This window comes from Orcinus orca, chromosome 12, assembly GCF_937001465.1.
Source record: "Orcinus orca chromosome 12, mOrcOrc1.1, whole genome shotgun sequence".
NCBI lineage: Eukaryota > Metazoa > Chordata > Mammalia > Artiodactyla > Delphinidae > Orcinus > Orcinus orca.
This window is the reverse complement of record NC_064570.1, coordinates 82,735,536-82,757,722: the sequence shown is the minus strand read 5'-3', so window position 1 is coordinate 82,757,722 and position 22,187 is coordinate 82,735,536. Positions and strand designations below refer to the sequence as shown.

The 22,187-nt window shown below is 37.5% G+C and overlaps 1 protein-coding gene across 3 annotated transcripts in view; it reads left to right on the top strand.

The window, feature by feature from the left end:
- The window catches only part of ADGRB3 (adhesion G protein-coupled receptor B3), a 793,577-nt gene that overhangs the window by 643,480 nt on the left and 127,910 nt on the right, over window positions 1-22,187 (top strand). For all 3 annotated transcript variants that reach the window (XM_004270131.3, XM_049695237.1, XM_004270132.3), the window contains 2 exons: window positions 772-875; window positions 5,338-5,440. In XM_004270131.3, the coding sequence (XP_004270179.1) occupies window positions 772-875; window positions 5,338-5,440 (207 nt within the window). The remainder of the gene's footprint in view (window positions 1-771; window positions 876-5,337; window positions 5,441-22,187) is intronic.

Genomic DNA, 22,187 nt, shown 5'->3' with positions numbered 1-22,187 from the left:
TTTTATTAGTTAGTACCATGTTAGTGTCTAAAGAAAGAAATCTCTTTGATCTTTATATATGTTTTAAAAGATATAAGACTTATTTTTCAAGGTCAAGTATTTAGAGACTAATATTGACATTGTGAAGATTATCTCTATATATTTTGTTCACAGAAAAAATATCACAAATATATTCTAAGGTCTTACACTTGAAATTTGATTTTCTTCTATATTCTTAGAGGCCAAGCTAGTGAAATTAAATGAGAGAATACTTGACTTAGAACAAAGTTGTCAAAAGTCAGAAAGTTTGAAAAATTTTCAATATCTAGGTACCAGATTTGGAGAACATAATGGGAGGATCAAAGTAAATTTCAACAAAATACATTTTGTGAAATAACTGAACTGTAGTTAGTTGAAGAAAAATAAATACTGCTTCAAATTTCAACTAGATGAAATTTAACATGTTAATGTTGACCAAGTTGTAGCTTCAGTTATTTATTTTAGAAAGCTGTAAGTGGGTATATGCCACAGTCAAGCATTGAAAACTCTTACGGCCTTCATTACTTCACAGTGGGAGAGAGGGAGTAGCTAGAATTAGTCATTTTAGAGGTTGAGAATATGTGAACAGAGTGGTTACTGGGTAATTATCTGGTTACTATAACAACTATATTGGCTATTTTTGAGTGTTAGGATAGTTTTGTTGAGTTTAGAAGTTATTTTAATTTATTTTAAAAATTCTCTCTCTCTCTTTTTTTTTTTTTTTTTTTTTTGCTTCTTTTGTTTAATTTACAGATCATGGAATCCTCTAGTACACCTTCAGTTACCCTAATTGTAGGCAGTGGCCTTTCTTGCTTGGCCTTGATCACCCTAGCCGTTGTCTATGCAGCATTATGGAGGTATGTAGTCAATTAATACACTAGAAATGGAATGTTCTGTTATTCAGAGTTAAATCAAGGAATATAATAACTATTATATGTCTCATGTTTTCTTAATTTACTGAAAGAAGTACTTTGAAAACAGGATTATAATTGCCGTGATTGAGCTATAATAAATGAGCTCAATAACACTAAATAAGTGTTTACTTAATTTTCTTGTCTGTATTTTCCTACAATGGGAAAGTAAACAAAACACACACACACACACACACACACACACACACTTTTCTTCCCAATTCAAATGATGGTAGCCTTCAACAAGTTGCTTACCCCAAGCATGGTACTCTTAATACCCCAAGTTCAGTCTATGTGTTGTTTATATTTATCCCAACTGCTATGGAGCTTGAGAATTTAATGATACAGTCAAATTAATTTCTCTGTTATAGAAATATGGTCTCCAAATGCTTAAGTTTTAAACATATGCTTTCAGTGTGTCTCAATGTGTAAAGTCTTCTATAATATTAATGCATTAATATAATACCATAAAGCTTTAGAAAAGACTTCTCAGCTGAATGTTTCCACTAAGTCAGATTTTGACAAACTGATTTTAAAAAGTCATAAAAATACATAAACAAGGGGAAGTGATTGAAAAATACTGTTCTATAATATGTGAAATTATATCTGTTTGACACTGTATGAAAATGTAGTAGTTCTCTAAGATTTGTTCTTGTTCTGTTAATGAGAATTAGACCTGTGAAGTTTATTATGTCTACCGACATATTGATAACTAGTATATAACTAAACTTCCCAATAAATTTTCAAATGTTAAACATTTTTATATCCATTCTGATTACTTTAAAATGTTCTAAAAACAGTTACCATATTAGCAAATAAATAATTATGTATTATTTCCTGAATATTTGAAATATTAAAATTGCAAAGGTAGCCAGGCCTAGTATTTTACTTATCTTTTACTGAGGATAGAAAACAATTTCGTTGAGGGCTTCCCTGGTGGCGCACTGGTTGAGAGTCCGCCTGCCAATACAGGGGATACGGGTTCGTGCCCCGGTCCGGGAAGATCCCACATGCCGCGGAGCGGCTAGGCCCGTGAGCCATGGCCGCTGAGCCTGCGCGTCCGGAGCCTGTGCTCCACAACGGGAGAGGCCACAACAGTGAGAGGCCCGCGTACCATAAAAAAAAAAAAAATTTCATTGAAAAATTAATTACAATTTAATAAGGAAAGATCATTTGATTTAACATCCTTTTTTTTAAAAAAAAATCATTGTTCTCTATTATATTTTTTACTCTTTTGAGGACAAAAATTAATTGTCCAGAATATTATATTGTCAAAGATATTAAGATTTTCATGCTTCATACAAAAACAAAATATGTACACATTCTTGATCCATTGATACAGATACGTAATAGAGGTCCTGCCTTCCCATGCAGGGTAGTGAAATACCAAATGAGGGAATCTGATAATATATGGCCAGTCTCATGAAATGAAAGAAATGTTTGTTCTAGGCATGGCATTGTAGACAGTAGAATCCAGGGTTCAGGGCTCAGTCAAGCAGGCATTGTCCTGGTAATACAAGAGCAAGACAGACAAAGGCTGGGAAGAAGACTTTCTCTCCCACAATTGCCTGAATGGTATTTCTTAGGAAATGAGGCAGTGTTTATGGGCCAGGATACTAAGTAATAGTATCACAATTCATCAATGGCATCATAAGTCATACTCACTGAAGTGTTCAGAACCAAGTTCCATTTCTCAGTACTTAGGGTTCAGCCACCAATTACACCTCTTCACGCCTCAATACATATGGCTAACGCTAGCACAAACACTGCTAGTATAAATGATATATAAAAGTTATCAAAGAAGTACAGGATTATTTAGTCTGTAGGGAAGTTTGCTGTAATACAGAAAATCCAGGAAAATCACCTATTGCCATAGCTTTCTAGGAATTACCACCTGAAAGTATCTATCCAAACTTGACATGAAACTGAGAAGTTTAGAAGACAGTACTAAGAAACAATATAAATTTGAATTCCTAACCGTTAGTGGTCATCAACTCATTGTCTACAGGTAGAAGAATTGAAGTAATATTAATAATTTGATAGAAGTTTCAAGATTCATAAACTATTAAGTGAATCTTGTAGCATGATGAATTCAATGCATTTTGTAAACATGAAATTTACCTAGTAACATTCCTGTATGATAATACTCATGTCAGGATCTTACTGCTTTTTTTTTTCTAATTAAAAGGTTTAGTGTTTTTTTTTTTTTTTTTTTGCTCTTCTAATGATGTGTAAAATGTGTGAACATCAGAATTACTTTATATATAATATACCACTTTGAAATTTGCTGATGTCTCATGTAGCTCATTAGAAATATTCATCAAAAAATGAATCCATTGTTACGTTCTCTCCATCTACAGATATGTTCTGTAGAATTACGTTATTACATCACAGAGCAGCTGAGCATGTCCTTTTAATCCATGTATTGAAATGATGCATTCACAAATTTTGTTTAAAACATAAAGCATATTTATGAAATGTTTTGAAAGTTGAGACATTTTATAGCAATTTTTAAGGCAATAATGTCACAATGTTAATGAAAATGAAAACATCTAAAGACTCTTCAGGGTGGTCAGTCTAGGTCTTCATTACCATGATTTTTCTATTTACTGAGCAAATGATATCAATGAAAGCCTTTCAGTAATGTCATCTGTGGACTTGTGCTGTCATGGAAGCCTTTAATATCACATAAAGGGTCAACTGTGTGCAGCCCTTAAACGTTTTAATGATACATCCCCAACCAAAAAAAAAGAAACAACTTAATATTTGATGTTTTCAGCATCCCAGTGTGTGGTTTATTATATTTTTAGATACTGATGATGCAGTGACAAGATTAAGCTACTCTTGAGGCCATTTTTTATTGAGGGTCCACCTAGGTTCATTCTATGTTTGTTCTGTGAAGAAAGGAAGATTCTTTTATATTAAAATTTTTCTTTGTATATTTTATTATTACTCTTGTTTTTGTTTTGCTTTCTTTTCTGAAACATGTGATGGAATGTAGGACCTCTGCCTAAATATTCCTCACAAACAGAGAGTAAGAACTTTGATAGATTTTTACCTTCCAAAGAATGCCTCCAGATCTCTGGCACCCCCATGGAACACTGCACAGGGAAGCCCACACTGTGGGCTGTGGACAGTGAGTTCATGTTCTAACACAAATTGAACAGTCTCAAATACACAGCACGAACAAATATGTCTTTTTGTTACTGTCACTCAGTGATTTACCACAGGGTACAGTAAAGCAAGATAGCTGCTACCCTTTTAGGGTAAACACCTGGTAGAACATTTGATTCTGAGTAGTTTTCTCCATGGCTTACATTCTTTTTTTTTTTTTAATTGCTTTACAATGGTGTGTCAGTTTCTGCTTTATAACAAAGAGAATCAGTTATACATATACATATGTTCCCATATCTCTTCCCTCTTGCTTCTCTCTCCCTCCCATCCTCCCTATCCCCCCCCCACCCGAGGTGGTCACAAACCACCGAGCTGACCTCCCTGTGCTATGCAGCTGCTTCCCACTAGCTATCTATTTTACATTTGGTAGTGTATATATGTCCATGCCACTCTCTCACTTCGTCCCAGCTCACCCTTCCCCCTCCCCACATCCTCAAATCCATTCTCTAGTAGGTCTGTGTTTTTATTCCCATCTTACCCCTAGGCTTACATTCTTGATGTGCTTAAAAATTATATGACAGACTGTATATAAATACTTCTTCATACGGGTAAAATATGGCAGGCTCCAACTAATTTTCCAGCCTAATGATGAATTATCATTTGTGGATTGGATTAGATTTCAGCAGTAAAGATTCATTTTCTTTTTTCTTGTTTTGGAACAATTATTCAGGAAAAGAAAAACCTAAAGAGTAACAGCCTAACTATATAAAAATACTTGAGCGAGTGAAGTGGTGGGTGAAAATTGTTCATGGCTTCATGAGAGTAAAGGCATCTTCCTCGTAAATAAGGGGGATATTTCAGAATCTGTGTGGGGTTTTTCTTTTTGGTTTTCAGTTTCTACTGGTTGATGTAAATGATAATAATTAGCATATTACAGATACACAAATAGGAAGGTAATGATACTAACTGATACCATCCTAAGAAATTTTATACTTCTAGTAAAAAACGTTATGGTGATAACAGATGTGCAATTTAGCTTCTGTCAGAAGTGCCATATTGTCCACACTAATGTCTAAAGAAAAATAAATTTAAGGTCTCTTGGATATTATATGTCACTATAAAATTGGGTCTCTAAGAATAATCTTCCTTAGAAACAACTTTTTAAATATTTTTTTCTCATGTAAAGGCTTCATGTTAGTGTCTTTTTCTGGATGAATTCCACCAATTTGCATAATAGAGAATTTCTCATCTTTCCGCTGAATTTTAAAGTTGGACACTTTCTCTCTCTGGCTAGGTACATACGCTCTGAGAGGTCCATAATTCTGATTAACTTCTGCCTGTCTATCATCTCATCCAACATCCTCATCCTGGTTGGACAGACTCAGACACATAATAAGGTATGACTGGTGATTATTCTGCTTCTCTTTCTGCGTTTATGTTGTGACATAAAGTTGGCTATTGATAATCTATATGTTTATTCTTGATAAAATAGGGAACTTCTGATGAAATTATTTGTAAAAATAAAAATATTTCATTTGTTTCTGAATAAAAGTATTGGTGATTCCAGTCGGGAAATACATTCCCTTGGCTTAATTTCTTGGGGATTGAGAGGCTGTTTATAATAGTAAACATATGTGTTTATTAAACATTATGTCAAAGCTCTATGAGTTCAAAGCCTTGGAACATCAAAAGCACAAATTTTAATTCATTATCCTAATTGTAATAGAATTTCCTGTGTTTTGATCTAATTTATTAACATACTGATTCCTAAAATTCAACTATAAATTGCTAACTAGTGTAACATAGCTGTTGAAAAATCCTCTAAAAAACTTATTTTAGACAATAACCAAAGACAGTATTAGGAGAAAGTGACTCTAGATTTTATGCCTTTCAAAAAGTTTTATTAGGCAAAAAGTATTTTGATACTTAAACAGTTTTGTAGTTCTTTAACTGTGTAATCACTTTCAGCAAATGTAAAATATATGACTTGAGTTGAATGACCATGTTTTTTGAGAAATGACTGTCAGTCTTTTTGCTAAATGACTCTGAAATACATACCAAGAAACCCATAATAGAAATCTTAAATTAACTTACCCCATCCTCAAAGGAATTCTGTTAAAAAATGCTTTGATAATATTTGCTGGTCAGTTTGGGCCTGTTCTTTTCTTATTTTTTTTCCAAATACTAAAGTCAATAATTGAACTTCTTCCCTATAAGCCATCATTTTTAGAACATCCAATGCACTTTTCAGTAGGTACTTTCGATATATTAGATATTTGTAAGACATGCATCAACATCAAAGATTATGGATAGTTTGTTTATTTTGCTAACTTACACTCCTAAGAATCTGATTCCTACCCAAAGAATACAATTTGGGGTCTAGAGAGGTCTGGGAAACTGCTTAGGTGATTCTGATGAAGATTTTATCTTGACCCATATTACCCAGGACTGTGGGGAGGGGGTGGAGGGGGGATAAGCGGAAGGTCACTAACCATGAAGGACAAAAGCAAAAAAGGGAACACCAATAAGAGCCCAATAAGGAGCCTTGTGGAAGTAAAAAGCACTTTCACCTTTCAAGTATCTGAATGTTTAGTTCTTTTCCCATTTCTTTCCTGTGTCTTCTTTAAAAAAGGTGAGACAAAGTAAAGTATATTAAAATATATTTCAGGGCCACCTTCTGACTATTTAACCTAAATTTAACAAGAAATTCATGGGAAAAAGAAAGTCAGAGGAAGAAAGTAGAAAGACCACAGTGAGGGAGATGCAGTTGGAATTGGGAGGGGAAAAAGAAGTGTGCAGAGTAACCAGCAGAGAGGAAATAGATGGGGGTAGGTGCAAGCAAGCTGGGAAGGGAAGGAAAGGGCTGGGGATGAAGGAGGGGAGACACCCCGTGAGCCCTGAGCAGTGAAGAATCCTTCATCTCACCCCTGTTCACCAGGCAGGACCTCAGATCCCTTAGGAATGCTCCTTCCCTTGTTCATACCTGGTCACAATTCTTTAACTGTTTGTCCTTGAACCTCCGTGCAAAGAAAAAGAGCTTTCCTCTGAAGTAGAAATCACTTACTGGGTCTGGGAACCAGAAAAATTCAAGCTAGAGTTAGCTTGAGCTGGTAGCTTGTTTTGTTTTGTTTTTTTCCACCAAAGTCTCCGTGTCATTTTTTACCCTCCAAACACTCTTGAGTTATGTCCCTCATTAGAATATGGAAAACATCATAGTCTTCAGTAGGAAATATGCTTTTAAAACTGCTTTATGCTGTCTGGCAAAGTTTTTACAAGTTCTGAGCCAAATGGTCAAATAGTAGAATTTTCCACAAGGTTTACCACATATTTTAGTGGTTGTTGTGTATTTCTGTTGGATCATTGCTGTTCAATAGAAATACACTGTAGGCCACAAATGCAAGCTATGTATGTAATAGTGACAGTTTGGTAGCCACATTAAAATAAGTAAAAATAAACAAGCAAAATCAATTTTAATAATATATTTAACTCAGTATATCCAAAAGATGACCATTTTAACATATAAGTAATATTTTTAAATGTTAATACAATGTTTTAAAGTTTTTTAAAATAAAGTCTTCAGAATCTGGTGTGTGTTTTATACTTATAATACATCACAGTTTGGGCCAAGCGCATTTCAAGTGCTCAGTGACTACATGTACCAAGTGACTACCATGTTGTGTAGGTCTAAATGGTAATGATACTTAGAGACTAAAGAAGTTTTGAGAAATTACATTCTGCTTGCCCATTTTTGCTTTTCCAGGTTCTCAATATCCTGTTGTTGTTTTTTTTTAATTAAAATGTCTGCTAGATATCTATGAATATTATGAAAATCAAAGGCAAGATAAGACAAGTCTAGTTTTACATTTCATTTCTGATTATGAAGCATGGCCGGCATGGGCTTGGTTTAAAAAAATAAAAGGTCAGTTTAGTTCTGTTTCTGCAGAATAGATTCTATATGGTTTTGGGATCCTGGTGGTTCTGTTCCAGGTAGACTGTGCTGATTTCTGCTGCTACACTGTTGATGCTTGTGGGGAGGAGTGGGGGATAGGTGGTAGTGATGATAAAGAAAATGAAAAATTATTGTTTTTCTCTCATGCTACGTTAATTTTGCTTTACTAGCTCTGAGTAGATGATCTTGCAAGCATAGGACAATCCACTATGGAGTGACTAGGAGAGAAAAATACAACACAGTAGGATTTTATTCTTAGTCTCTCTCAACAATATCAGGTTTCCAGAGGAAATAATCGTATATTTTATTACGATACATGTGCTGAATTCAATTAAATTGACCTCACTTCATTTTAAATATATGTGAAATAGCAGTAGGTGAAAAGCCATACCTGCTTCATGTTTGGAGGATTAATGATGTCTCAAAAAAAAAAAAAAAGAGAGAAAAAAATACGAAAATGTATTATCCGTATAAACCCATGATCTGTATAAACTCCAGGACAGTATTTTAAAAAGGTAAAATATTATCAGTGGGTACAGTATATTTTTTAGGGTGTGTGTAGGATCCCTTCGCTGCTGTGGGCATTTTGTAATTGATCAAATTCCTATCTTTGATTTCCCTGGTAAATTTTGATTGATGCTTTACCATTCCCCACTTGGAAAAATGGAAACATCTGAGAGGGCTTCTTTTTTATATATATATAAATTTATTTATTTATTTTTGGCTGTGTTGGGACTTCGTTTCTGTGTGAGGGCTTTCTCTAGTTGCGGCGAGCAGGGGCCACTCTTCACGGCGGTGCGCGGGCCTCTCACTGTCGCAGCCTTCTCTTGTTGCGGAGAACAGGCTCCAGACGCGCAGGCTCAGTAGCTGTGGCGCACGGGCTTAGTTGCTCCGCTGCATGTGGGATCTTCCCAGACCAGGGCTCGAACCCGTGTCCCCTCCATTGGCAGGCAGATTGAGAGGGCTCCTTGAGGAATAGGTTCTTTGGTACTGCCTCTGAGAGTTGTCATGGCTAGTTTGTGTGAAAACTGGTATTTGATACTGAAGTCCAGAATGGTTTTGAAGTGTCAGACTGGGATCTTTCTCCAAATTGCTTGTTGAAATATAATTGATTCAATTATCTCACTACTGAGTATCTCTGCTTTCTTTTGAGTTGGGATAGAAACAAGCTGAAATGACCCATTGTTTAAAATATGATGTATTCAAATCTTTGAACTATAGATTCAATTGCTGGTAGCAGAGAGAGGAATCAAATGCATTTCTTCTATCTCTTCTTAAAATGCAGTTATAAAATGTAATTATAACTGACTTCATTATATTTCAAGCTATCTTATAAAATTTCATTGCCCTTTGATTTCTCTGTGTATTTTAAATTTCAACCACGATGTTCCTTTATCACTTGAATGTTGTTTATTTTTAGAATTTCCTTTGTACCTTAAAGTATGCAAATGGTTTTTGTTGAGCCATATATTCAGAGAATAGTTTTCTTAATCACAAAAATATATATTTACCTTCTTCTAAAACACTTTGAGATGATTTATCATATTAACCATTTTATAACACTCTTTTTAACTGATGGAAGTCAAATTTGGTAAAACAGTTGGATATATATATATTTTTTGGGTTAGATAATGGTGGACACCCAAGAAGATTCTGAGAGAGAACTTCTCCCTATAACCTTACTACCAGGTTATAATGAAAGGAAGCCAAGTCTAGATTCAATCAGACAGTGTGATATTTATTAGATAAACATTTATTAGCAAATCAAGAGCAAAACCTGTTCTGTAAACTCTATGAAACTATAGGTCTCTGTCACTTTAGATATTTTGACCATGACCACACCTTGTATGCAACATTCTCTTCAGGTGAACATAGCAATACTCTAGAGACAGACTTCTGTGCCTTCAATCAGCATCTTTCAATCAGAAATCCTCCTAATCGAGTGTCTGAGTACAGAATGATTGGGGGTAAAACTATGGACCTCATTTCTATGAAGTACAGGATATAAGCTTCAATGGAATCATCCATGCAGTCTATTTAGACTAAGAAGTGTTTAACTATATTAGCTCATCTACATATCTTTCAACGCCTGTGTTTTCACCAAGGGAACCCATAATAATTGACTAGGCACTAGTTCATCAATAAAGATCAATCTCCTCTAGTCAGTTTGATAATAATTGAAGTGTTGATTGTGGATACATCTACCTAAACCCAAAGACTTTCAGTTGACCCTGCAAGACTCTGGGGTATGACCCTTTCAAATACAATGCCAGCTGACTGCCTTGTTCTGTGCATTCCTGGACAGCTCCTAGGATTAAAGGTTAAACTAACTGGCACATATATATCAATAGTATCATACTGAGAATACCAAAGTGTTATAAAATAAATTATAGACATCCTGAATAGACATCCTTATTTTGAAAAAGAATAACTAAATGTGAGAGGGCAGAGTTAGACCCTAACTTTAGTTCCAGGAGACCTACAGGACCTAGCAAAAGTCCTCATTGACAGATCAAGGAAGCTTCCCAAATTATTTCAGATGTGCAGACATTTCCTTATCACTCTTCAGAAAGAATTTCTCTCATAATTCTTTATGTATGGACCACTGAATTACATAATAGGCCTGTGTCTTTTCATTCAGTCTTGCAAAAAATATAAAAACTCTGTGTTGGAGCACTTTTTAAAAGTCACATAATCTACAAAGTTTGCTTACTACATCCGGCGCTTATTTATCCTTTATCAAGTGTTGTTATGTTTTTTGTTTTTCTTCTTCTTATTATTTATTTATTTATTTTTGGCTGTGTTCAGTCTTCATTTCTGTGCGAGGGCTTTCTCTAGTTGCGGCAAGTGGGGGCCACTCTTCATCGCGGTGCGCGGGCCTCTCACTATCGCGGCCTCTCTTGTTGCGGGCACAGGCTCCAGATGCGCAGGCTCAGTAGCTGTGGCTCACGGGCCTAGTTGCTCCACGGCATGTGGGATCCTCCCAGACCAGGGCTCGAACCCGTGTCCCCTGCATTGGCAGGCAGATTCTCAACCGCTGCGCCACCAGGGAAGCCCCATGTTGTTATGTTTTTGTTATGTAGTTTGCCTAGAGATAATCAGTAAAGATAGGCCAAACTAGAAGGCTGTGGTTATTCTAATGGAAGATGTTTTTGTGTTGTCAGAATTGTGGGTTTTTCTTAAGAAAAAATCTTGAATTTTAATACTTTAGTTAGGTGAAGAACTCTCTAATTCACTTATTTCTCCCATGACTTTCTTTTGCGAGAGACTGAGATTCTCCACACATTTATCAATACTTCCATGCCTGGCCTCTGAGTCTATACGTGTTCAGTTTCTGAGGAGGAATACTGAGTATGTGCTTTCAACCACCCAGTCTGTCCATTCTGATACCACATGAAACCGTCTGCTCTTCTCTTGAGGGTCAGGCTCTCCAGGCTTCCCTGGAGACATCCATCTCTCGGTGGTGAAGGTGAAGAGCAGGCATTTTAAGCCAGAGGGACCCAAGCATCCTACATCTCCTGCTTCCTAGCTGTGTGATCCCGAGCGTGATACTCAGCCTCCCTGGACCTCAGCTTCCTCTCAGTATCTCCCTTACAGTGTTGCTGTCAAGGTTACATGAGAGTACATATGAAGCACCTTGTAAGCACTCCTTAAACAGTTCTTGTGATCATGGTGATAGTGATGATGGTGATGACTCACGGACATACATCTGATTCTGAATTTCTCTTCTGAGCTTCAGATTTCCTCGTGTCCAATTTGCTGCTCACCACTAAATTTCCCATTTATGTCCCTGCCCCACACTCAAACACATTATATATAAATTGCATGTACTTTCTGTAGTCTCCAACCCAGTTACATAAGCTGGAACTCTGAGCATTATCCTTGATACCTCCTTCTTCCTCATGTAGTAAATCTAATAAATCAGCCCCCTGTGCCATGTGTACCCTCACATATTTCTCACCTCCAGCTTTTTGCCTCAATCAGGTATGAATTACCTTCACTAATCTTCCAGCATCATTAACCCCACTCTCTACCTTGTAGCTCAAGTGATGGAGCTAAAATTCAAATCTAACCACTCCACTCCCCTTAGCAAACATGTATTGTTGCCTGACCTCCTACAGAAGTGATTTTCAAACTGTGCTCAGACACAAGAGGTGAGAATGTTTTATTTATCTGTGAAGGTTCCTATTCTCTGATTTTCTTGCATTAATATATTGGGGCTCAGGAATAAATTGTATTCAGAAAGAGTTCTATAGCTTATCAAACTTGAGAAACTTTAAACATGACCTGCACTGACCTCTTCATTTTCGGTCTATTTTACTGACTTTTTTTTTTTAGTCACACCAGCAATACCAAACTGCTTACAGTTCATCAAAATCATGGTGATTGCTTATTCCTCACTCCCCTCCAGCCTGGAGCGCTGTTACTCTCCTGCACCCCACCTGATTTCCCAAACATCTTCATCTGGCTTGTGTTCATCCTTGACACTCTTCCTCATTTGTGAGGCCCTCTCCCATCCTCAACATTTAGGTACCCCAGCTCTGAGGCTCCATGATTCCTAGTGCAAAACTACTGTCTTGTATTTTGTTACCTGTTTCCAACAAGGCTATACACTTCTTAGGGCAGGGCTAGGTTACATTCATTCTTAAATTCATTGGCAACAGAGAATCTGAGTACGGTAAATATATAATAAATCTTTATTGAATTAATAAGTAAATACATTTATTTGAATTCATCATTTAGGCTTATACCTGTGGAGCTAACAGCTGTGGTTAGTTTTACAAGGATTAGGGTCTCCCATTCTAGACAGAATTTAAGCCAACGTAGTGATAAAGACTATTTTCCTGGGGCCTGGTTTAACCTCTAAGTGATCGATGGCACGCTTTAAAGGAAATCTGGTTCCTGGGTTTTAGTTAGAGACTCTGAAATCCAACAAATATGAATATTCCCACTTGATAAGTCATGTAAAATAATGTTCTTAACCTTCAAAAGGAATGTGTTTATTCATAACTTCTCTCGTAGAAGTCACTTCCTGCCAATAATGTCCCAAATCCATGTCTATTTTGTCTCAAATGCATTTGTGATTCCAATGGCGGAAGCTAAAGCTTCCTATTTAGATTTATTAAAATCTCATTCATTGACTTGCTGTGATGTTTGTAAAAGGATTTGGATATAATAAGCTTAGGTGTGATTCATTTGAGTCCATTTTGAGGCATCTTACTAATTCTCCCAGGGTTCTTCTAGGTTCCTGAAAACCTTCATCAAACCATGGAACAGAACGGTATGTTAGTTTCCTGATTTCCCCAGGCTCCTGGCAGCGAGGATTATTGTGCCTTGTTGGTATGGGGCTCACGGACTGAGAGGTATGGGATTGGAGGGACTCTCTTGGCCCACTTTAGCCTTCTTGTCCCCTGACCATACGTTTCCAGTTATGTGTGGTAGGAGCCAAGGATCACGTTATTGAAGTCAACTTCAAATTAGGGCAAAAGATCAATATGAAGAATGGGTTTGAAACAAGCAAAGGAGATGGAAGGGGCATTAACTTGACAACAAAGAGTGACTGGAATGGTTATAGTAACAGGAGGCAAATAAGCTTGAGGGACAAGGAAGCCCGTTTGGACATTCACGGTGTGTTCTTAGGTCAGTCTCCAGAGCTGGACAAAACTCCTGGAGAGAGAGCATTCCTTCAGCAGGGGAGACTTGTGTACTGGTAGTTGCTTTGGAGGGTGTCAGACCTACCCTGACTACCTCTGTTCATTTATCCTCAAGCAATCGTGCAGAAACGTTCTACAGGCAACATAGAGACTCCTCCATTTGGCCAAGCCCTAGTGTCTATCCCAGCCACCCCACTTTAGACCTGGCCTTCATGATTTCTCACTGGAGGAGCATAACATTCTTCCAAGTTTTGTCTTGCTCCCTTAGCCTTTGTTTACCTTAGCATATTACTGTGCAAAAGATCCTAAATTTAAAGGAAAACAAGCACCCACCTGATTAAGTCATTCTCCTGCTTCCAGCTCTACAGTGCGTCTGTAGGGCTCATGAGATTAACCTCACGTTCTGAACTGCCTCTAGTACATTCAGGGCTGCCTCTAGTACATAAACTGACTTTGTGGGACACAGAAAGGGCGCTCTTTCTGGACAGATGAGTTATAAAAATACTCCTGTCTCTCCAGGCTGAGGTGGCCTCCAGCAGAGCTTCTGGTCTCCCACCATTGCTCCCTGCCGGGGGGCCCGTCTCTGTGCTTCCCAGTGCATTCTAGCCCGTGTGTGCTTGGCCCACCCTTGCCTCTGTCCCTCTGTACTTCGCCTGATAAACACCTACCACCCTTTGGAAGTTGGCTTATGTAAATCATCCTCATGAAGCCCTTCAACACCTCCATAGCATGTGGTATATACCTCTAATTTTAGCACCAACATTACCCAACAACTTTCATTCACTGATCAACCTTGCCCACTTACTGTGATTCTCAAAGGTGTTTTTTTTCTGCTTTTAGGTTTTAAAACCACTACTGTTAATACTTGTTTAAACATGGTATGAAATCAATAAATACTGAATGAATGAAGCTGTGGCTCTATCAATTAAATGAGGGATAATGTAACAGCAGTAAAGGCAATTGTACATTGGGGGCCTTATTTGGGATAATTGTAACCAAGGTCAATTATTGTTGTTGTTTTGTGATGAGAAAAAGTAGTTGAGAGAAACACCTAAGACTTGTTCTGAGATCTTTCTTTGATGAGAGATGATAAGTTAAAACAGATTTTATCTTTTTTTTCAATTTTGAATTTGTTTTTAATGAGTTTGGGGGGTTTGGGGATAGGGGAGGTATATCATGGCTGGTAGTACTGGGTTGTATATTTTTTTGGTATACCAGCCTTGCATAGATGAAAATTCTTCCTATTGGTCATAAATAATTTGGGGGCTCCCTGACATTCTGAGTCTAGTCTGGTTTTTTTGGTTTAAACACCATATGATTTACAATAAGCAGTGACAAATTTTCCAGTGATTAGAGCATGGCAGGACAGTAGGAAGAGATTGTGATTAGGTCTCAGTAAATCTTAGAAATGACTTGGTTTCACATTCTTACAGTGTCCTCTCTTCAAAGAGAGCTAAAATATTTTGCAAAATATTGGGGCAGCTTAGAGTGCTGTGCCTAATGGTGTCACTCTTTTTTTTTTTTTTTTTTTGCTGTTTACTTGGAAATTTTTTTAATTTTTTAAATTAAGGTATAGTTGATATAGAATATTATAAAAGTCTCAGGTGTACAACACAGTGATTCACAATTTTTGAAGATTATACTCCATTTATAGTTATTATAAAATATTGGCTATATTCCCTGTGTTGTATAATATATCCTTGTAGCTTATTTTATACATTGTGTAAATCCCCAACCTCTATTCTTCCCCTCCCCCCTTCCCTCTCTCCATGGTAACCCCTAGTTTGTTTTCTACATCTGTGACTCTGTTTCTATTTTGTTATAGTCATTTGTTTGTTTTATATTTTAGATTCCACATATAAGTGATATCACATAGTATTTGTGTTTCTCTGTCTGACATTTCACTAAGTATAATGTCCTCCAAGTCCATCCATGTTGCTGCAAATGACATTTTTTCATTCTTTTTTATGGCTGGGTAGTATTCCATTCCGTGTGTATTTATGTGTGTGTGTGTTCGCGTGTGCGTGCATGCACGCACACCTGTGAGTGTGTATTTGTGTGTGTGTGTGTATTTATATATACACATACCACCTCTTCTTAAGCCAGTCATCTGCTGATGAGCACTTGGGTTGCTTCCATTTTCTTGGCTATTGTAAATAGTGCTACTATGAACATTGGGGTGCATGTATCTTTTCAAATTAGCGTTTTTGTTTTCTTTGGATATATGCCCATAAGTGAGATTGCTGGATCATGTGGTAACTCTATTTTTAGTTTTCTGAGGAACCTCCATGGGGTTTTGCATAGTGGCTGCACCAATTTACATTCCCACCAACTGTGTACAAGGGTTCCCTTTTCTCCCATCCTTACCAACATTTGTTATTTGTGGTCTTTTTGAAGGTCACCATAAGTCAGATTTTATTTTGATGCAGGGATATCTGAGAGAGAATTTGAGAAGTCGAATGATTCTCCAGGAGTATGACAGAAAGGTTGAAGATTATTTTTCTCTCCTAGAATCAAACCAGTAGAGAAATTACAAATTTCTCCCTATGTATGATTTTTTAACTTCCTCTATTCTCAGTACCTAATATGAAATGGTCAGAAATTTGTCTAATGTCAACAAGGGAACCATGTCGTATAATTATAACTTATAATGTTTATGAGAATTCTGAATACACTCTAAAGTACTGAAGTGCTAAAAAAAAACACCACATAAAGTGAACTGTTTTAAATCATATTCTCACAAAAGTGAAAGTCCCTTGAGATAAGATGATAATAGTTTTCAGTAGTCCATTATGTTAATTTTGTGGCCAAAGAGAACTCTTTTTTTTTTTTTTTACATCTTTATTGGAGTATAATTGCTTTACAATGGTGTGTTAGTTTCCGCTTTATAACAAAGTGAATCAGTTATACATATACATATGTTCCCATATCTCTTCCCTCTTGCATCTCCCTCCCTCCCACCCTCCCTATCCCACCCCTCTATGTGGTCACAAAGCACTGAGCTGATCTCCTGTGCTATGCGGCTGCTTCCCACTAGCTATCTATTTTATGTTTGGTAGTGTATATATGTCCATGCCACTCTCTCACTTCATCCCAGCTTACCCTTCCCCTTCCCCATATCCTCAAGTCCATTCTCTAGTAGGTCTGTGTCTTTATTCCCGTCTTACTCCTAGGTTCTTCATGACTTTTTTTTTTTTTCTTAGATTCCATATATATGTGTTAGCATACGGTATTTGTCTTTCTCTTTCTGACTTACTTCACTCTGTATGACAGACTCTAGGTCCATCCACCTCATTACAAATAGCTCAATTTTGTTTCTTTTTATGGCTGAGTAATATTCCATTGTATATATGTGCCACACCTTCTTTATCCATTCTTCCGATGATGGACACTTAGGTTGTTTCCATCTCCTGGCTATTGTAAATAGAGCTGCAGTGAACATTTTGGTACGTGACTCTTTTTGAATTATGGTTTTCTCAGGGTATATGCCCAGTAGTGGGATTGCTGGGTCATATGGTAGTTCTATTTGTAGTTTTTAAGGAACCTCCATACTGTTCTCCATAGTGGCTGTACCAATTCACATTCCCACCAGCAGTGCAAGAGTGTTCCCTTTTCTCCACACCCTCCCCAGCATTTATTGTTTCTAGATTTTTTGATGATGGCCATTCTGACTGGTGTGAGATGATATCTCATTGTAGTTTTGATTTGCATTTCTCTAATGATTAATGATTTGAGCATTCTTTCATGTGTTTGCTGGCAGTCTGTATATCTTGTTTGATGAAATGTCTATTTAGTTCTTCTGCCCATTTTTGGATTGGGTTGTTTTTTTTTTGTTATTAAGCTGCATGAGCTGCTTTTAAATTTTGGAGATTAATCCTTTGTCAGTTGCTTCATTTGCAAATATTTTCTCCCATTCTGAGGGTTGTCTTTTGGTCTTGTTTATGGTTTCCTTTGCTGTGCAAAAGTTTTGAAGTTTCATTAGGTCCCATTTGTTTATTTTTGTTTTTATTTCCATTTCTCTAGGGGGTGGGTCAAAAAGGATCTTACTGTGATTTATGTCATAGAGTGTTCTGCCTATGTTTTCCTCTAAGAGTTTGATAGTTTCTGGCCTTACATTTACATCTTTAATCCATTTTGAGCTTATTTTTGTGTATGGTGTTAGGGAGTGATCTAATATTTTCATAAGTACTTCAGAATCTAATTCAAGTGTTGGTAAGGTTGGAGGGTAAAGGGCCATATAATAAATATTTGGGACTTTGTGGGCTATAGCATAGCTGTTGTAGCTCAAAAGCTGCATCAGCATGGATATTAAGACATGGATGTGGTTGAATTTGACATGAAGTCACTGTTTGCCAACTGTGAACAATTTTGAGTTTTCTAGAAACATCTACTGTACATGTAAATGGAAGAACTACAATGTCAGCTGAGGCCAGCCCATTTTTAGGCTGATGTTTTTATGTAAAAATAACCTTCAGTTCTGAAATCTCCACCCAAGGTTTTGTCTGTATAGCCTGCAGAACTAGAACAGGAGACCTGTGGCAGTTTCTGAAAAGGCCTCTGCAGAGATAAGAAGGAGGGAAATGCACTTTGAATTCCTTCTTTGGAGAAAGAACTAAACACAGAGTTTCTTCATATGGTGACTATTGGTTACCAGTTTATACAAAATGAGAATAAAACATGAATCCAATAACTCTCGACCAAGTAAAACCTTTTATGAATTGAAGAAGCTAAAAGCAGCTAACAAATGCCCAGTGCATGAGACAACAAAGCTGGCTGTTTGTAGAAGAGAACTTCTTAAAGTACAGCAATAAATGGTGAAGCCCCTATTAGAGGAAGTCTCTCTCACCTGACAGTCTTGGGCAGAAAAGTAACATCTGACACAGAAAAGAGGGATGGCAGAGTCCAGCTAATTCCCCACTGAATTCAACGATAGACAGAGTCTTTTTTTCATGTCTCAGCCTCCGGTACTCACTGTCGCCTAAAAACTGTATAATTATTATGTATCTTAGATCATAAGCATTGCTACAGCAAGCCTCAGAACTAAAGCACAAACACTAATGCCTATTACCAGAAAAAATGAGTGTGTTTGAAGATTAAACTTCACTCTTTAGTTCTTTTGTGATGCTAGTCAGTTCATTTTAAATCTTAAGCCTCATATAAATGAAGTAGGCATATGATTGAGTTTAAGTCTTAGCTATGAAATTTAAGATTTATGAAATTCAGAGTGTGTAAATTAAAATATTTATAGTTATCTAGGCTGCTAGAGAACTGAATCAAAGATTAAAGTTTCAATTGTAAAGAAGAAATCATTAGCTTAAACAGTAGAAATGTATGATAGGATGATCATTTTTAATTATATATAATTTTTTTTTTTTTTTTTTTTTTTGCGGTACGGTGGCCTCTCACTGCTGTGGCCTCTCCCGTTCCGGAGCACAGGCTCCGGACGCGCAGGCTCAGCGGCCGTGGCTCACGGGCCCAGCCGCTCCGCGGCATGTGGGGTCTTCCCGGACCGGGGCACGAACCCACGTCCCCTGCATCGGCAGGCGGACTCTCAACCACTGCGCCACCAGGGAAGCCCAATTATATATAATTTAAATTATATATTAAATTAAATTTTAATTCACAAATATTCATGATGAGGACCTGGATACATGTTCTATGTCAAACTACAATACACATAGTTTTTACGTATCTCTATAGATGTGTCTGTGGTAGATGATACATCAGTATATACACACACCTAGGACTACAAAGGATTTTGAATGAATCTTATCTGTGTCTATTTTACATTCTTATTGTTAATTAAATTCTATTTGTATTTTAAAGTGATTTCTCCTAATGGACAAGAATAGTGTATATTACTTTTAATATAAATTATTATATTTATATATAAATATATATTATATTTATATTAACTAATATAAATTAGTTCTGGTTTTCTGGGTTTTTGTTCTCATACAGATAACTTACTTTTGTTTCTTTTTGTTAAAAATAAGAGAATCTGTTTCTCTGTTTAGAAACTTTTGTTATATATTTTCCTAATTTCCAAAAGAAAGTTACAAAGTGAATCCTGTATACCTAAGGAAGAGCACCTTTTATAGAAACGAAACAGGTAATCATTTGCTGCGAAAAAAATTCCCTCCAATTTAATGGCCCTAAACATAAATAAATATTTGCAGTCCTCCCAGTTCTGAGTCAGGAATGTGGGTGTGATCTAGGTGGGTAGCTCTGCTCAGCATCTCCCCTGGGGCTGCTATTAGATGTGGGAGAGCCACGGTCCTGTGGAGGCTGGTGGGGGTGGAGGATGTGCTGTTAGGTGTCTCATCACTCAGGTGGAGTGGAGGCTTCCCTTACCCTCACCTGAAGGCTCTTTAAGCTCTACCACCCACTGGCTATGTGCCATTTGTCAAAAGTTACTTTTCCATTCTCCACACGCCAGCCTAGTGATCTTTTTTTTTTTTTTTTTACATCTTTATTGGAGTATAATTGCTTTACAATGGTGTGTTAGTTTCCGCTTTATAACAAAGTGAACCAGTTATACATATGTTCCCATATCTCTTCCCTCTTGCATCTCCCTCCCTCCCACCCTCCCTATCCCACCCCTCCAGGCGGTCACAAAGCACTGAGCTGATCTCCCTGTGCTATGCGGCTGCTTCCCACTAGCTATCTATTTTACATTTGGTAGTGTATATATGTCCAGGCCACTCTCTCACTTTGTCCCAGCTTACCCTTCCCCCTCCCTATATCCTCAAGTCCATTCTCTAGTAGGTCTGTGTCTTTATTCCTGTCTTATCCCTAGGTTCTTGATGACATTATTTTTTCTTAAATTCCATATATATGTGTTAGCATACGGTATTTGTCTTTCTCTTTCTGACTTACTTCACTCTGTATGACAGACTCTAGGTCTATCCACCTCATTACAAATAGCTCAATTTCATTTCTTTTTATGGCTGAGTAATATTCCATTGTATATATGTGCCACACCTTCTTTATCCATTCATCTGATGATGGACACTTAGGTTGTTTCCATCTCTGGGCTATTGTAAATACAGCTGCAATTAACATTTTGGTACATGACTCTTTTTGAATTATGGTTTTCTCAGGGTATATGCCCAGTAGTGGGATTGCTGGGTCATATGGTAGTTCTATTTGTAGTTTTTTAAGAAACCTCCATACTGTTCTCCATAGTGGCTGTATCCATTTACATTCCCACCAACAGTGCAAGAGGGTTCCCTTTTCTCCACACCCTTTCCAGCATTTATTGTTTGTAGATTTTTAGATCATGGCCATTCTGACTTGTGTGAGGTGGTACCTCCTTGTAGTTTTGATTTGCATTTCTCTAATGATTAACCTAGTGATCTTTTTATATTGTAAATCAGATTGTCTGCTTTAAACCCTTCAGTCAGAAGAAGTGAAGCTTCTGTTACAGCTGGAATGAAATCCAAACCCCATAACACAGCCCACAAACTCCTACATGACCTGACCCTGAGTCCTTCTCTCCCTCACCACTCATATTCATTCCATCCCCTCCTTCCCTGCGTTTCTGTCTCACTGGCCTTCCTTCCAAAACACCATGGAGGGTACCCAGCAAGCCAGCGGCCAGATGACCTCACACCTGGTCTGTGCCCGTCGTCCTGGTCCAAAGACCAGCAGGCCACTCACGCATGTCCACCTTTGTATGCTGGGCCTGGCCACGTTCTGTCCCCACCTCAGGACTTTGTCCCCCATCCCCTCTCTCTGCCTTCATTCTGAGACTAGCCTCTTCACTGACACGTGGCTGCAGCTGAAGTCTAATCTACTCAGAGAGTCCTTCCCTAAAACGCCACTCCTCCAAACCAAAACACTCATAGTTTTCTCATTGCTCTTTTCAAAGAACCCATTCTTTTTCTTCATAACCATCACTGTAACTCGTCATCTTGTTTTTAGATAAGGGTGGAAGGGACCTTGTCTGCTTTATTCACACTGTGTACCCCCAGCCCAGCACAGCACCTGGCACATAACAGCAGGCAATCCTCAAATATCCCTATACAGATGCAGGGGATGTCTAACTCTCAGTTGTTGAAGTTGCCATTGTTTTCAAATCTAGAAGTGGGGAAGGGATGTTATGGGGATCAAACAAAATGATGCCTAAGAGAGTGTCCAGCACACGATAAGTTTTTAACAGAGATAAAATGTACACACAGGGAGATGTACAGTGAATAATGCAATGAGTGTTGGCCAACCTGCACCAGGTAACCAACACCACAATCTGGACAGGGAACATTCCCACCACATAAAAAGTTCTCTGTCCTCTTCCAGCCACCCCTCCCTAGAGACTGCCATCCTTCCGATTTCTGTCATCATACCTTAGCTCTGTCTGTTTTGGAATTTCATACAAGTGGAATCTAATAATGAGTACTTTTCGTTCAGGGCTTTTTTCCTCATCATAGTGTCTCTGAGCTGCATGTTGTATGTATTAGTAGTTAGTTCTTTTATGTTGCTGAGTGTTATTCCATTGTGTGAATACACCACAATTTTTTAATCCATTCTCCAACTGAGAGA